Source organism: Bos mutus, chromosome 24 (genome assembly GCF_027580195.1).
Source record: "Bos mutus isolate GX-2022 chromosome 24, NWIPB_WYAK_1.1, whole genome shotgun sequence".
NCBI classification, from domain to species: Eukaryota; Metazoa; Chordata; class Mammalia; order Artiodactyla; family Bovidae; genus Bos; species Bos mutus.
Genome location: NC_091640.1, coordinates 43,014,248 through 43,031,450, shown reverse-complemented (window position 1 = coordinate 43,031,450; position 17,203 = coordinate 43,014,248). Strand labels below are relative to the sequence as shown.

Here is a 17,203-nt window from a genome sequence, read left to right as displayed (position 1 = left end):
AGATCCTGCCTCCTGGTTTCTCTTCCCATCTCTTCCCTCCCCCACGCCCACTGGGGCCTCAGGTTGCTACTATGGCTCCTCCTCCTTGAGCAGCCACACACTCCCCTTGGTGTGTTTCTGATTTCCTTGGCTCCCACCCTGCATACAGGCTTCTCTGAAAGTTCAGACCCACATGTGCAGCCAGCCATCACTGGGCAGGACCTCCTCCCCCAACTTGCAGGACAAGCCCCACCACAGGTGACCTTACCTGCTTTTCCCAAAAACTGTCTGCCACTGCTCCCATCTCAAAGCCCAGGGCCAAGAGTGCAGTGTCCCCCGTGACTGGGTCCAGCAGCCAAGCCCTTGATCTGACTGCTTCTGATCTTCAGGGTCCTCCTCTCCTCTGAGCCAGGTCTCCCCTCCTCTGTCTGCTCAATTGCATCAGCTCTGGTGGCTCCCCCACCTCCTGTGACTCTCGGTCACTGTGTGGTGATGCTCTCTGTCTGCCGCTGGGCCATGGCCACAGGGCCCACTTCCGAATTGCTAGCTGCTGTGTCCCTGTCTGCACTATAGGTAACAGCAATGGAAAGTGCTTCCCGAGGTGCTAAAGCAGTAGAATAGCTTCCCTGGCCAGAGCTGGAGAGTGAGGAGAGGCCAGGTGTGTATATCCCTGTTGATTTTATGCCAGTGAGTGTTTCCTTTTAAAATGATTAAAACAAATCCATACAAGCATTTATATAGTATTGAGCCAAAACTGCACAGTAAGTGGAAAGTTCTTATCCTGGGAGTCCCTGAATGAGCCTGAGGAAGGTCTGTGCCTCCTTGCAGTGTAACACATTTGTACATATTTCCCAGAGGGCATGTGTGTGTGGGCGGTCCATAGTTTTCCCCAGATTTCTAAAGAGTGCACAGTCTCAAGGAGCAAGAACCACTGTGGAAATGTAAGGAGATGGTATTATGGAATGTCAGCTTAAGACAAGATTGTAAAAGAATTACTGTGTCTTAAGATGGAATAATAGGGTAATAGGAAATATTTAACAGAACTATAAGATAAAATCCACATATTACCATGAGAAAAGTAAGCTTCACGCTTTACAAGAGTAAATTCCAGTGGAAGCACCAGTGAGACAGAGGAGCAGGACATAAAGGGCCAAGTGATGGGATGGTGCTTTCCACACAAGTGCTCTGAACCTGGGGTGAGGGGCGAACAGGTAGGAGTCCTGCCCACAGGCACTGACCAGAGAACATCCTCGGCAGGGGTGCCTGTGAGCCCTGACAGCAGCCAGTCAGGTGTGCGGTGCGGCCAGGGGCCGAGTGTGCGGGAGACCAGCAGTCCTTGTGGGCAGCAAAGGGACACTGCATGTGGTGTCACATGCCCTCATTGTATACATGTTCTTCTGTTTCTCTTAAACAAATTAGATGCTAGCTAACAGGAAACCTGCTTTAGAATAATTAAATACCAATTTTGTATTTAGTATGTCTTTTGTTTTATCCTTATGAATTAGTGTTTCACAACAACCAGAATTGAGTTGTTGTCGAAAGTGATTGTTCTGTGAGAGTCTTACTTTTAAAATTGATCTTGAACCTTAACTAGAAAATAAGAAATTGGGCTCTTCTCATTCTGCTGATCTACATTGGTTCTTACTACACAATTTCACTTAGAGAAGTTTGGATAAAATTGACAGGATTATCTTGAAGAAAAGAAGTGAAAGTGTTAATCACTCAGTCATGTGCAACTCTTTGCAACCCCATGGACTGTAGCCCACCAGGCTCCTCTGTCCATGGGATTCTCCAGGCAGGAATCCTGGAGTGAGTTGCCTTTTCCTTCTCCAGGGGATTTTCCTGACCCAGGGATCGAATCTGAGACTCCTGCGTGGCAGGTAGATTCTTTACCATCTGAGCCCATCCTGAAGAAGTTCCCCTAAATAGTTTTATAACCTTTCCTCTCCTTGTAATTGCAAGTAGAAACCCACTATCTAGAAATTGGGCAAATGTTTAAAGAATAGACGCGCCCCATGATTTCAGCAGCAGCAGTGCGCTGTGACGGGGCTTGCGTCATGTGGTGCACACAGGAACTGCATCCTCACACGGGATAGTGGCAGCAGGAGTGTCTTCCTGCGTGGGTGAATGTGACCCACCGCGTGGTCTATGAGGATGTGATGACCAACGTGTGTCCAAGTTGTCTTATATGTGTCCCTATTATTTTACAGGCTAGTTCCATATTGTTTTCCTATTAAGTCTGAATTTACTGTTCTTGTGCATCAGTCTTTGTTCACAACTGATCATTTTCTTTTTCCTAACACTTTTCTGACATCTCATACTATATTGAGATTTGAGGTTGTAAATGGTTCCTTTAACATTTGCCAAAAACATATGAAGAGACTTCATTCTGTTACATATGGCAATTAGAACTCTACAGTTCTACATCTGCCTCAGAAACGTGAGGACCTTCGGGTCTGCCCGCTTCTGACTGCACAGGCACCTGTCCTCCCTGATGGTGGTGGGGTGGGGTAGGAGGGATGGAGCTGGTAAGAGCTTGGGACTGCAGTGAAAATGGGTAATTTTCACTCTTACAAATACCCAAATTCTTTTATCAGCTTTATTGAGATATAATTTACCTACCATAAAATTCACCCGTTCAATGTTTTTTAATGTATATAATAAAATTTTTAAAACAAATGACTTCCAACAGGAAATAAGTAAGTTTATTCTTAAGAAATTCCATTTGTTTAACTGTTACTAGGTGCACTGCTCTGAGCACCTTTTTATTTGGTATGGAATTGTTTAATTTTTCTAACAGTCCCTTGAAATAGGTACCATTATTCCCGTTTTACACTTGAAGTAATGGAAGCACAGAGAGGTTAAGTACCTTGCCCAGAATCACACTGCATGTAAGGGGCAGAGATGAGGTTCAAACTCAGGCTCTCTGGCTCCTGAGGCCTTGCTTTAAGTGCCAGGTCTAAGGGCCTACAGTGGAGAATTAGTGACGCTTTGTGATGCTGGTAGTGCCTGAATGAGATTTTTACAAGATGTTTGACCTGTATGCAGAGAGCCAACTTCTCATCCTGAAATAAATTAAGAATACGTTTGTTCTTAAATTTTAAGATTTTGTATATTCCCTAAAAGCATGTTTTAAAACATGGCTCGTTTTTTCTTTTGAACTCTTTTATATTTAAGTAAAAAGTCCTTGTGATTCTAAACTGTTTTTATCTTTATCATGCTTTCGTTCTTAAGATGTTCTTAAAAAGCTGTTTTTTTCTTTTATTGTTACTCCATTTCAAGTCTTAGTGATATAGTTAAAACTAAGATGCCATATTGCAGATAGTTTCTCGCTGCCTTCTGCCTTAAAAGTATGGAGTGTGCCACTGCAGGTCTTGAAGCCTCCTCCCTTTTTTGTCCTCCCTGTAAAGCCTAACATCTGAATTACTTTCCTTTTATTGTTTGTTTTCTTTTTTCAGCAACGCGGCCTCTTAGCATGTCTTACAGTTTTGACTTGTCAGGTAAAGCACTTTCACACCTGACGCGGGTTTTGTGGTCTCTGTGAAATACATTTCATTCATCTCCTTGTTCAAACATGTCAGAAAAGAAAATTGAAAGGCTTCTAAGCTGTGGTCAGTCATATAAAACAGACTTTCTTTGAAAATGGTTTAAAAAAATAAAACTGTAATAAATCTGTTGCTTCCCAAGGGCCTGTGGAAGAACCCTGATGGTTGTGGTTGTGAAATGTGCTGCCCATTACACCCAGTCTTATAAAGCAGTGGAGAGTCTAAGAGAACTCTGCCTTCAGAGCCTAGAAACAAGAAAGAGTTTTGACACTTGTTACTCTTTGAAGCATTCAGTTATTCATGCAGCTAAACTTGGAAGTGTCAGCTGCTTCCGAAGACGAGTGCTCCACAGTTGGGGGATGAGAGCCAGTCGTATACCCGGGGCTTCTGTACATGGGGCCTCGTCATGCTGGTGGTGTGCTGGTTAAGAGACTTTGGTTGTAAAACACAATCATGTGTCCTGGGTTTGCAGTACAAGTTTAGAGCCCTTCCGTTTAGACAGGGATTAATGGTGAAACAAGTAACTATTCATGGCAAAATTTGATCTGTAAAATCAGCCCCTTTTTAAATTGAGTTTTTAAACTGTATATGAGTGAATTTTCAAAGCCAACTTAGTCCCAAATTAAAATGTTTTGCACATTAGAATTTTGGAGTTTGGAAGCTGCTGCTTTCAATGTGAAATGAGATAAGACATTGGTACTAGTATTTCCTTCCAGAATTTGTGTGTGCCATGAAATTGTTGGCATATCTTACACACAAATTCATATTTAAAGAACCTGAGAGTTCTAGTATCATGTTCTGTCTGAATATTTGCTGAACATCTTCCAACTGCAAAACTAGTTCCCATCTGCTTTTTAAATTTCTGTATATTTGTGGTTCCCTTAGGCATGACTAATATTTCCCTCTCAAGAAACTAAAATACATCAGTCTTCACTTACTACTTCTGACTGACCACTGAAGAGCTTGTTCTGTTTTCTTTATCCATTTGACAATTTTTATTTTATCAACCATTTGCAGAGTAACTTTGTAAACAAAAAAAAATTGATCTGGAAAATAAACTCAGCAGTGTTTGAGAACATGTGTTACTGCTAATCTCCCAAAGTTGGCAGTCCATATTAAGATCTGTCTCTTCTAAATACCTATTAAAGATGGTCCTCCCCAGTGGACTCTGGGAGTAGCCGGCTCCCGAAACACCCTGACTGTAGGCACAGGTGGCTGCCCTGGACTGTCTGCATGCCCACACATGTGTAATTGTATGTAGGTATGTTTGTGTCATACCAGTTATATGATATTTTCCTGTGCTGGGAAGAAAATTCTTGGTGCTGAGCCTCCTTGATGTGAAGGAGCAACAGGAATTTTGATTTGCTATCACTGCTTGCCATTTGATTTGCCATCACTGCTTATCATTTGCCATAATCTATTTTGTACCTTGATGTACTTTGTAGTTTTCACATGCTTCATTTTCTGTTTCTTGTGTTTTCATGTTTTTATTGTGACCTGTTGACTAATCAATAATGTTCCAAATTATAAATGGAAAAGATTGATCCATTCTTCTGACCTAAATACAAGAGCCGGAATGTGTTTCTAATTTAAGTTGAGACATTAGCAAACTAAGGAGTAAATATTTAAATATGTAGTATAGATAATGCACGCTAAAATAAGACAGAATTGATATGTGTCCTACACTTAGGTATGTTTTAGAAATACTAATCCTTAGTGGAAATCTTAATCCATCAACCTTAAGGTAAGTATAATTTATTTTTCTGATGCAAATAAATATACAGTCTGTATTTCAGTCATATTTCCTCCAACTAAATAAGGCAGCAGCAGCTGGGTGTATCTAATAGACATAATTATTACACTACGTAAAATAGAAGTTATTATGTATTTAATACTGTGGTTATGTGTTTTAGATTCTGAACCTAAGGCATGTGACTTCTAAAGCTATATCTAGCATCTTGAATAGTTTGCTTACTTATAAATATCAGAAATTGTCTTATGTAGAAGAAGTATAAAATCTTATCCAAGGGTTTGGTTTTCTCATCAGATACATTGAAGTAATAAGGATTTATTCATTTGAATGGAAAGTATAGTCAAACTGCTTAAAAATACCTCTTAAAAGTATGTTTAGCCAGAGCTTTTACAAATATGCAGTGTTAGAGAAGATCACATGTACTTAGTCTTACATATGGAGATCACCCTGAAGCTTGACTGACATAATGTGTTTTTCTATTAATTCCATTTATCTCAAAGCTTTGACCTTAGTATGAGGTTTATTTCAGTAGTTGGAGTCACCAAGCTCAAATACAGTTATGAACCTCAGCAAGGTCTCCAGGCAGAGAGAGAACTGTCAGGTAATTTCTCAGATCCCTGTGTTGAGAATGAAAGTAGCTCATGGCAGCCACAAACCTTCAGGGTAGGCATTACCCTCACAACTTTACCAGACTTAAGTGACACCAGTACTGTTCAAACTTTTAAAATCTACCATGTGTGTGTGGTAGTCTCTCAGTCGTGTCTGACTGTGTGACCCCATGGACTGTAGCTTGCCAGGCTCCTCTGTCTATGGAATTCTCCAGGCAGGAATACTGGAGTGGGTTGCCATTCCCTTCTCGGGGATCTTCCCAACCCAGGGGTCTAACCCCAATCTCCCATATTATAGGCAGATCCTTTATGATCTCAGCCACCAGGAAGCCCAAATCTACTATCAGTTCAGTTCAGTCGCTCAGTCGTGTCTGGCTCTTTGCGACCCCATGAATCGCAGCACACCAGGCCTCCCTGTCCATCACCAACTCCCGGAGTTCACTCAGACTCACGTCCATCAAGTCAGTGATGCCATCCAGCCATCTCCTCCTCTGTTGTCCCCTTCTCCTCCTGCCCCCAATCCCTCCCAGCATCAGTCTTTTCCAGTGAGTCAACTCTTCACATGAGGTGGCCAAAGTACTGGAGTTTCAGCTTTAGCATCATTCCTTCCAAAGAAATCCCAGGGCTGATCTCCTTCAGAATGGACTGGTTGGATCTCCTTGCAGTCCAAGGGACTCTCAAGTCTTCTCCAACACCACAGTTCAAAAGCATCAATTTCTTCGGCACTCAGCTTTCTTCACAGTCCAACTCTCACATCCATACATGACCACTGGATAACCATAGCTTTGACTAGACGGACCTTTGTTGGCAAAGTAATGTCTCTGCTTTTCAATATGCTATCTAGGTTGGTCATAACTTTCCTTCCAAGGAGTAAGCATCTTTTAATTTCATGGCTGCAATCACCATCTGCAGTGATTTTGGAGCCCCAAAAAATAAAGTTTGACACTGTTTCCACTGTTTCCCCATCTATTTCCCATGAAGTGATGGGACCAGATGCCATGATCTTTGTCTTCTGAATGTTGAGCTTTAAGCCAACTTTTTCACTCTCCTCTTTCACTTTCATCAAGAGGCTTTTAAGTTCCTCTTCACTTTCTGCCATAAGGGTGGTGTCATCTGCATATCTGAGGTTATTGATATTTCTCCCGGCAATCTTGATTCCAGCTTGTGCTTCTTCCAGCCCAGCGTTTCTCATGATGTACTCTGTATATAAGTTAAATAAGCAGGGTGACAGTATACAGCCTTGACGAACTCCTTTTCCTATTTGGAACCAGTCTGTTGTTCCATGTCCAGTTCTAACTGTTGCTTCCTGACCTGCATATAGGTTTCTCAAGAGGCAGGTCAGGTGGTCTGGTGTTCCCATCTCTTTCAGAATTTTCCACAGTTTATTGTGACCCACACAGTCAAAGGCTTTGGCATAGTCCATAACGCAGAAATAGATGTTTTTCTGGAACTCTCTTACTTTTTCCATGATCCAGTGGATGTTGGCAATTTGATCTCTGGTTCCTCTGCCTTTTCTAAAACCAGCTTGAACATCTGAAAATTTACGGTTCACATATTGCTGAAGCCGGCTTGGAGAATTTTGAGCATTACTTGACTAGCGTGTGAGATGATACAAATAGCTGTGAAAAGAAGAGAAGCAAAAAGCAAAGGAGAAAAGGAAAGATATAAGCATCTGAGCTCAGAGTTCCAAAGAATAGCAAGGAGAGATAAGGAAGCCTTCCTCAGGGATCAATGCAAAGAAGTAGAGGAAGACAATAAAATGGGAAAGACTAGAGATCTCTTCAAGAAAATTAGAGATACCAAGGGAACATTTCATGCAAAGATGGGCTCGATAAAGGACAGAAATGATATGGACCTAACAGAAGCAGAAGATATTAAGAAGAGGTGGCGAGAATACACAGAAGAACTGTACAAAAAAGATCTTCACGGCCAAGATAATAACGATGGTATGATCACTCATCTAGAGCCAGACATCCTGGAATGTGAAGTCAAGTGGGCCTTACGAAGCATCACTATGAACAAAGCTAGTGGAGGTGATGGAATTCCAGTTGAGCTATTTCAAATCCTGAAAGATGATGCTGTGAAAGTGCTGTACTCAGTATGCCAGCAAATTTGGAAAACTCAGCAGTGGCCAAAGGACTAGAAAAGGTCAGTTTTCATTCCAATCCCAAAGAAAGGCAATGCCAAAGAATGCTCAAACTACCGCGCAAATCTCCTATAAATGACTTTAAAAATTTTCTTAAGTAAAAGCATCCATAAAATCATGTATCTTATGTAGTAATTACATTTTTTTCTGAAACATTAACTATGTAACCATTAGAACTGTTGTGATGTCCCTCCTCGCTCCACTGGGGATTTCGCCCTGGGAGCCTGGACTGTGAGCACCACCCCGGGGACGCTCACCCCTCCAGCAGAGCTGCGGCTGGAGCGTGGAGAGCCAGGCTGCAGGAGAGGCCTTCTGCTGAAGCACAGGAAGCACAGGCCCTGGAAGAAGTATATGGAGAGTGCATGCTGTGGAATACAAATTTTCAGAATATACTTCAAGATCATTTTTAAACATTGTGTTTTTTTCCTTCACTAGGAATTAAGCAGTTAGCCCAGTCATTTTCTCTCTTCTCTCTTGAGAGCTTTCCTGGTACTCCTGTGAGTGTGGCAGCCTGTAGTTCTCTTCCAATGAAAGGTCTGTTGAAGGGTTTTAAGCTTTACAGTTTGTGTGAAAACCTGCTGCTTCTTCCTCTTTGTCCCCTTCAGCACACTCCTCCCCCAATTAAACATTTTTTCTAGCTGCTTAATACCTGGAGAGGTGATAACAAAGTTAACTTGTGCATTGTCAGATTTTCTACTGAACACTTTATGTAAAATGATAAATGATTGACAGGTCTGTCTCCTCCTCTTCCTCATTCCTTTCCTCTGCTCACTCAAACCCTTCCTTCTCGTTCACAAGGACAGTTCTAGTTCTGGCCTTCTTGAGCTCTAAAATCAGGCAGAAATTGTAAATATTAAGTTAAATATACATCATTTATAATAAATAGTTTATATAATTCTTTTAAATCATGTCAAGGAAGGCTGTACTAGAGTACACTTTCTGAATGTTACCTGGAAGCCCACGTCTTCCACTTGAAGCCTGTGAATATTATACAGTGGGGGAGCTACTGTAAACAGAACCTTATATTTTATGTTAACTTCAGGTACAACGCTTCCTGCCAGAAATGAGCAGTAGCCATGTCTTTTCAGTGCTCAGTACACTCTTCACCTCTGACTCATCAGGGGAGTTTCACACACTGCTCCACGGCTATGGGCATACTGGAACTGCTTTTTCTCATTTTTAAATACTCTAGTAGTTAGTTATTAAAAGTATTAGTTATTGAAACACTGAAGAAATTTATCTCCACTTGCACTGGAAGATTACAGGCTTTTGGAACTGGTTCTGCCAAGGCTCCTCTGTCAGCTCTGCTGAGTTGGCCGTGAGCGGCTGAGTCACACTGAGCCTTAGTCCACTCGCTCACAAGTGGAGATAAAAGTCAGTGTTAATAATTGCTAACATTTATTGTGTGCCACCTTTATTACACACACTATTAAGTGTTTTATATGCAGTTGTTGACTTATGTAATCCTCACAGCAAGCCCACTTCTGCTGTTAGCCCTATTTAACAGATGAGGACTGAATTTGCTGTAATTGCTCAAGGTCAGACAAGTAGCAGCAGAGTTAGACTCTGAATCCGAACTGTCCTCGCCCTGCTGTTCTGTGTGCTCTAAGCCCTACACTCCCTACACAGTAGCTTGTGCTGTGCTACGTACGCTACGCTACGTAACATTCGCACTGTGCTCTTGCCCTGTGCTCACACCCTCTGGTCTCCCTCCTGTGCTCTCTGTATAATCTGCAGTCTGTACTCCCAACTCCGTGCTCTGCACTCCATGCCCTGTCCTGGACACACACTCTGCTCTGTGCTCCCAGCCCTGTGTCTCTGTAGTCTAGTCTGTGCTCCACACTCCATGGGCTCACACCCTCTGTGCCGTGTGCTCTCTACTCTGGGCTCTCCCCCCTGTCCTCTATAGTCTATATAGTCTGTACTCTGCACTCCGTGCTCTGCACTGTGGGCTCGCACCCTCTGTGCCGTGTGCTCTCTGCTCTGGCCTCTCCCTGCTGTCCTCTATAGTCTATATAGTCTGTACTCTGCACTCCGTGCTCTGCACTGTGGGCTCGCACCCTCTGTGCCGTGTGCTCTCTGCTCTGGTCTCTCACCCCCTGTCTTTTATAATCTACAGTCTGTACTCCGCACTTCGTGCTCTGTATCCTGCTCCCACACTTCTTTCACTGCCTTTCCATCCACATTTGAGCTTGGGATAATCTATATTAGCTTTATCATAAGGAATGTATCCCAGATTCTGTGTGTTCATGTTTATATGTGTATAGATAATTGACTGTTTTTATTTTAGACTCAAACCGCCCTCAATCTTGCAGCCCCATGCTGGAGGCTTGTGTACACCGTCACTTCCATCAGTCCATCACTTACTCTTCAGAGGCTCAAGGGAACTCGAGCCTCCCTGGGCCTCTGGGAAGTAAAGCAACTGGAGTTGGTTTTCTGTAGGATTTCCCCCAGTTCTAAATTTTAATCTACACATATAGTGAATATATAGTTATTCTTGGAAAGGTTTCCTTTATTTGAGTGTGACAGTTAATGTCAAATACACATGTGTTATATGCCCAGGTGTTACTGCGTGTGGCCTCTGTGCTGTCTGCATGACGTAGGAATGCCTTTCAGCTCAGTGCAGGCGCTTGAAGACTCCTTTTGGTCCACTGACCACCTTTCTGTGCTTAGGGAAAGGTCAGCTTTTGCCTTTTTTTCCCCAGAGGTGACAACCGCTGAATCTCCCAAGAATGTTGCAGAATCATCCATGGTGAATGGAGGTGTGGCGTCACAGCCCAGAGAAGGTGGGTCAGGAGCCGCCCAGCAGGTGCCTGTGCCGCGGAAGAAACTCCTCAAAGCCCCGACTCTGGCTGAGCTGAACAGCTCCGACTCAGAGGTGAGGCCCATGCCTGTTCAGGGTCAGCCTCCATGGGCCCTTGTGTTGCTGCAGCCACTGCTTGCCCTCCTCCTAGTTTTCAGCCAGTACAATTGAGTCACTCAGTCATGTCCAACTCTTTGTGATCCCTTGGACTGCAGCACACTAGGCTTCCTTGTCCATCACCAACTCCTGGAGCCTGCTCAAACTCATGTCAATTGAGTCGGTGATGCCATCCAACCATCTCATCCTCTGTCTTCCTTTTCTCCTGCCTTCAATCTTTCCCAGCATCAGGGTCTTTCCAGTGGATCAGTTCTTCACATCAGGTGGCCAAAGTATTGGAGCTTCAGCATCAGGTCTTCTAATGAATATTCAGGACTGATTTCCTTTAGGATTGACTGTTTGATCTCCTTGCAGTCCAAGGGACTCTCAAGAGTCGTCTCCAGCTCTCACATCCATACATGACTACTGGGAAGACCATAGCTTTGAGTATCTGGAACTTTGAGTATCTGGAGCAGTGTAATCTCTCTGCTTTTTAATATGCTGTCTGGGTTGGTCATCGGAGAAGGCATTGGCACCCGACTCCAGTACTCTTGCCTGGAAGAGGAGCCTGGTAGGCTTCAGTCCTTGGGATCACTGAGTCGGACACAACTGAGCAACTTCACTTTCTCTTTTTACTTTCATGCATTGGAGAAGGAAATGGCAACCCACTCCAGTGTTCTTGCCTGGAGAATCCCAGGGACGAAGGGGCCTGGTGGGCTGCCGTCTATGGGGTTGCACAGAGTCGGACACGACTGACATGACTTAGCAGCAGCAGCTGGGAACAAGTGTCTTCTAATTTCATGGCTGCAGTCACCATCTGCAGTGATTTTGGAGCCCAAGAAAATAAAGTCTGTCACTGTTTCCACTGTTTCCCCATCTATTTGCCATGATGTGATGGGACCGGAAGCCATGATCTTAGTTTTTTGAATGTTGTGTTTTAAGCCACCTTTTTTACTCGCCTCTTTCACCTTCATCAAGAGGCTCTCTTCAATTTCTGCCATTAAAGTTGGTGTCATTTGCATATCAGAGGTTGTTGATATTTCTCCCCGAAATCTTGATTCCAGCTTGTGCTTCATCCAGCCTCTCATTTTGCGTGCTGTACTCTGCATATAAGTTTAATAAGCAGGGTGACAATATACAGCCTTGATATACTCCTTTCCCAATTTGGAACCAGTCTGTTGTTCCATGTCCAGTTCTAACTATTGCTGCTTGACCTGCACACAGGTTTCTCATGAGGCAGGTAAGGTGGTCTGGTATTCTCATGTCTTTAAAGAATTTTCCACAGTTTGTTGTGATCCACACAGTCAAAGGGTTTAGCATAGTCAATGAAGCAGATGATATTCTGGAATTCTCTTGCTTTTTCTGTGATCAGTGGATGTTGGCAGTTTGATTTCTGGTTCCTCTGCCTTTTCTAAATCCACCTGGAAGTTCTCAGTTCACGTACTGTTGAAGCCTGGCTTGGAGGATTTTGAGCATTACCTTGCCAGTACGTGAAATGAGTGCAGATGTGTGGTAGTTTGAACATTCTTTGGCATTGCTCTTCTTTGGGATTGGAATGAAAAGTGACCTGTGGCCACTACTGAGTTTTTCAAATTTGCTGGCATATTGAGTGCACACAGAAAGGTTTTGTTTTTGAACTAAGACTGTTAAAAAGTAAATTATAGAGACAGATCTAAAACCCAAATCTAAGCCCAAAATCTTCATATCTCATAAACTTTCTAGTATTCCAACTAGCAGTATATGAGAATGCCTAAATGAAAGTAATTTAAACTGGAAAGGGGCTTAGAAATTGTGTTCAGCATCATTACTTTGCAGTAAGAACACAGCTTAGTAGAGGTAGAGGCTCAGTTTACAAAGTCAGACAACAGAAAAGTAACAGAATCCCCGCCAAACTATGAATAGACCTCCCAGCACCAGGTCTGCTTCCACTGCTGTTTTTTTCTTTTCTCAAAATTCTTAATCTCAATGGGTTTTTTTGGTCTGTCTTTAATAATCTCTACTAGCCCGACCCAGGTAACATTGTAAAAGTCAAGATAAGCTTTGATTGGCACTATATCAAAGCTTTCAGTAGGGAAGCGAAGCTCAGGAGCTGTATCTGTGCCTTAACTGGGCATCTTGTCAAAAGGAGATTTTCCTTCCTGCCCAGTGAGTTCGGTGCCCAGGCTTGTATCTGAGATGACTCTGGTGGCCTCAGGGACAGCCTCACCCTGGGAGCACAGCTGTGGGACTTCTGACAGTGATAGGGACTTCTGACATTGGTGAGTGTCAAAGACTAGTGTAATGCTGCTGTGAATAATGGAGTGCATGTATCTTTTTGAATTAGTGTTTTTGTTTTTTTCAGATACATACCCAGGAGTGGAATTGCTGGGCCATATGGTAGTTCTGCTTTTAGTTTTTTGAGAAACCTCCGTACTATTCTCCACAGTGGCTGCAGTGATTTACATTCCCGCAAACAGTGTACAAGTGTTCCCACTTCTCCACATCCTCTCCAACATTTATTGTTTATGTTTTTTTGTTTTGTTTTTGATGATAGCTGTTCTGACAGGTGTGAGGTGATAGCTCCTTGTGGTGTTGATTAGAATTTCCCTGGTAGTTAGCAGTGTTGAGCATCTTTTCATGTACCATGTTGGCCATCTGCATTTCCTGTTTGGAAGAATGTCTGTTCGGTTCTTCTGCCCATTTTTTAATTGTTTTTTCTTGATGTTGAATAAGATGAACTGTTTAAGTCCTATTTATTTATTTTTGCTTTTATTTCCTATTTTAGGAGATGGATCCAATAAAATATTGCTACAATTTATGTCAGTGAGTGTCCTCCTTATATTTTCCTCTGGGAGTTTTATGGTATCCGGTTTTACAGTTAGGTCTTTAATCCACTTTGAGTTTATTTTTTAATGGTAGGATTAGTTTTCAAGTAGTCTGAAAGTGGATCAGCTCCCTCAGGTGGGCAGGCAGAAGCAGGGAGCCGTCCACGGCTTCTGGGAGAAAATCCCAAGAAGCGCTGAGCCACACCCCTCCCCCCAGCAATCCCATGTCCACCCTGCCAGCCCAGGGCGGGATCCTCACTGCTCTCAGGGGAAGCGTTTCAGACCCTTGGGAAGGAGGGAGGCTGCGCAGCATGGACATGCCTTAGTAAAGTCAGCTGTAACAGTGGTTCTGGGAAGGTTGGTTGAAGGATGTACAGTGGGGATGGTTTCTGCTGTTTGAATCAGGAGCTCCCACCTCATAACTGCTGAGAAGTCCTGTGTGTGACTTTTTCTTTTTGAGATACTCATAGCTTTTACTTCCTTTTGACCTGCCAGAAGCAGGAGATAAGCTAGTTCTCACTGACTTTTCTGGAGACGTGTACGATGTCCTGTGCATGACCTTTGGGTGAGGCTTGGCTGATGTCGCCTGGTTTGTTCTTGGCAGTGAGCACCAGGAGGAGGTGACCACTCAGACCATCCTTGTGTGGGCTCTGTGGTCTCCACGGCTTTTTTCTTCTCCTGTTCCTTGACTAGGTCCTTTGTAGTGGGGCTTGTTCGAAACTAATGCTTTCCACACTAAGTAGGTCAGAAAGGATTTTCACTATTTGTCTCACATGATCATAGATTAATATATTAACCTAACTTTCTTCTATATTTAAAAATATTTAGCAGTTTTCTCTATGTATTATGGAATTGAGTTGTCTTCCAGTTAATATATATCTCATGTCACATAGTAAGTAGTAAATTTTTCATGAATAAATATTGTACTTCACTTTGGTATAAGTTCAGTTCAGTTCAGTCGCTCATTCGTGTCTGACTCTTTGCGACCCCATGAATCGCAGCACGCCAGGCCTCCCTGTCTATCACCATCTCCCGGAGTTCACTCAAACTCAGTCCATCGAGTCGGTGATGCCATCCAGCCATCTCATCCTCTGTCGTCCGCTTTTCCTCCTGCCCCCAATCCCTCCCAGCATCAGAGTCTTTTCCAATGAGTCAACTCTTCACATGAGGTGGCCAAAGTACTAGAGTTTGAGCTTTAGCATCATTCCTTCCAAAGAACACCCAGGGCTGATCTCCTTTAGAATGGACTGGTTGGATCTCCTTGCAGTCCAAGGGACTCTCAAGAGTCTTCTCCAACACCACAGTTCAAAAGCATCAATTCTTTGGCACTCAGCTTTCTTCACAGTCCAACTCTCACATCCATACATGACCACTGGAAAAACCATAGCCTTGACTAGACGGATCTTTGTTGGCAAAGTAATGTCTCTGCTTTTCAATATGCTATCTAGGTTGGTCATAACTTTGCTTCCAAGGAGTAAGCATCTTTTAATTTCATGGCTGCAGTCACCATCTGCAGTGATTTATAGTCTAAAACAAATTAAGAAGGTCTCTTCTCACAAGTAACAGGAATTTCAATTTTGACACAGTGTAGACATATTTCTCATAAATATGTTTTCATTCATTCAACAAATATTTATGCATTACTTAGTAAGGGATGGACTTGGTAGTAGGTAACAACAGTGAACAAAACACTTCTACCTCTGTAGGGGTAGTAAGTCTGTTAGTTTTTTAAATGTGTTAAATACTTGACTGATGATGTTAATCACCATTTGTTGTGTGCCAGGTGATGTGTTAAGCATTTTAAATGTGTTCTCAGATTTGTCCTTGTAGTAATCCTATTGAAATTATGAAACTGAAATAAGAAACTTGCTCTATGTCACATCACTCTAATGAGGAACAAAGCCGGGGCACACACCCAGATATGTCTAATTTTAGATCCCTTCTAGTTTGTCTCCAACTTGCTTTGAACCTTGGACATTAAAATGTGGTGCCTCAGTTTACCTCTTATGAGTGAACACTGTTAATGAGCATGAGAGCACTAGTGTCTAAGAAATCTGTGTCTCCCCCTTGCCCTGTGTCTTTTTCAGGAGGAGACCCTGCCCAGGTCTGCCAGCAGCAGCAGTGCATCTCCCTCCTTCCTGGAAGACCCCTTCCTGGAGACCGTGTCCACAAGGAAGAGTGAGTATTTGTGGTACAGAGAACCAGTGTCAGATGCCTTAAAAAAAACATGTTTAACCTAGGAAAGGAAATCCCAAAGTGCCTTGTTGTCATTTGGGATAACTAGTTAAAGAACCAACCCTGGATTTGCCCTGGTCAGGAGCAGAAATAATCGTTTTTTTCCTGGAATAACATAAGATAGGGCTAAACTGTAATTGGGTCTCAGGTTCTCAACTTACAATAAATCAGTCACCTTTAGGTTTACAGATGATAGCTGTAGGGAGTAGGTCAGCCTATGTGTACTTTTTAGAATTACCTCATTATCTAAATTTAAGCCAGAAGCCCTGAATAATCACACTTGTTATCATTCTTGCTACACACACACAAATATACCCCCACACACCCTTGCCCCTTACCCATGTACAAGTATGGATAATAAAAACACCTTTATAACTCTTCAGGTAATGGGTTCTTTTTTTTTTTTTTGGTAATGGGTTCTAATATAGAATGTAAAATGAAATCATTTTGAAAAGTACTGTTGGCCATCTTTTTGAAAATACTTATTTGGCTGTGTTGGGTCTTCCCTGGGGCGTGTGGGGTCTCCATGGCGTCATGTGGGATCTTTCCCTGAGGTGCAGCTGTCTAGTTGTAGTGTGTGGGCTTAATTGCTCCAACGGATGGGATCTTAACTTCCCAAACCAGGTATTGAACCTGTGTCCGTGGCATTACAAGGCAAATTCTTCACCAGTGGACCACGAGGGAAGCCACAGTTTTGGTAATCTTTTCATTTGTAAGATTAATATAAAGGGTTAAAAATTCTATATTAGCGGGGAGGATTCTGGGAAGCTGGCAGAGTAGCAGGCACTGTGTAGTCATCTTCCCACCTAGACAGTAACTGCAGTGGCAGAATCTGTCTGATATATTCGGAATGCTAGAATCTGTTGAATGCTTACAACTTCCAGGGGAAGATGGTGAATTGTGGTTAACTTCAGTAGATTTCAGCTCTTAGCGAGTGGCAGCCATTCATTCCCCTGTCCCCGTCCATGTGACAGTCAGCTGTGTGCCGTTCCTGAAGCAGCTTGCACACAGCTGGCGGGGCCAAGACAGACAAAATGACCTGGCCCTCCAGATCTTGGGGCTCTGTGTTCTGGTCACTGCTTCTGATATCAGAGGTGCAGACAGAGGTAGACGGCTGTTGCTGAGCTGTTGTCAGCTTCCCCCTCCCCCCTCCATATCTCCAGGGAATATGCGAGAATTGGAAAGTGACCATGAATGCCCAGGGAATGGCTCATCAAGGACCTGAGGAGATGTT

The 17,203-nt window shown here is 43.1% G+C and overlaps 1 protein-coding gene across 2 annotated transcripts in view; it reads left to right on the top strand.

The window, feature by feature from the left end:
- The window catches only part of SPIRE1 (spire type actin nucleation factor 1), a 162,296-nt gene that overhangs the window by 130,985 nt on the left and 14,108 nt on the right, over window positions 1–17,203 (top strand). For both annotated transcript variants that reach the window (XM_070361817.1, XM_070361818.1), the window contains exons 9-10: window positions 10,737–10,909; window positions 15,822–15,912. In XM_070361817.1, coding sequence (XP_070217918.1) covers window positions 10,737–10,909; window positions 15,822–15,912 — 264 coding nt within the window. The remainder of the gene's footprint in view (window positions 1–10,736; window positions 10,910–15,821; window positions 15,913–17,203) is intronic.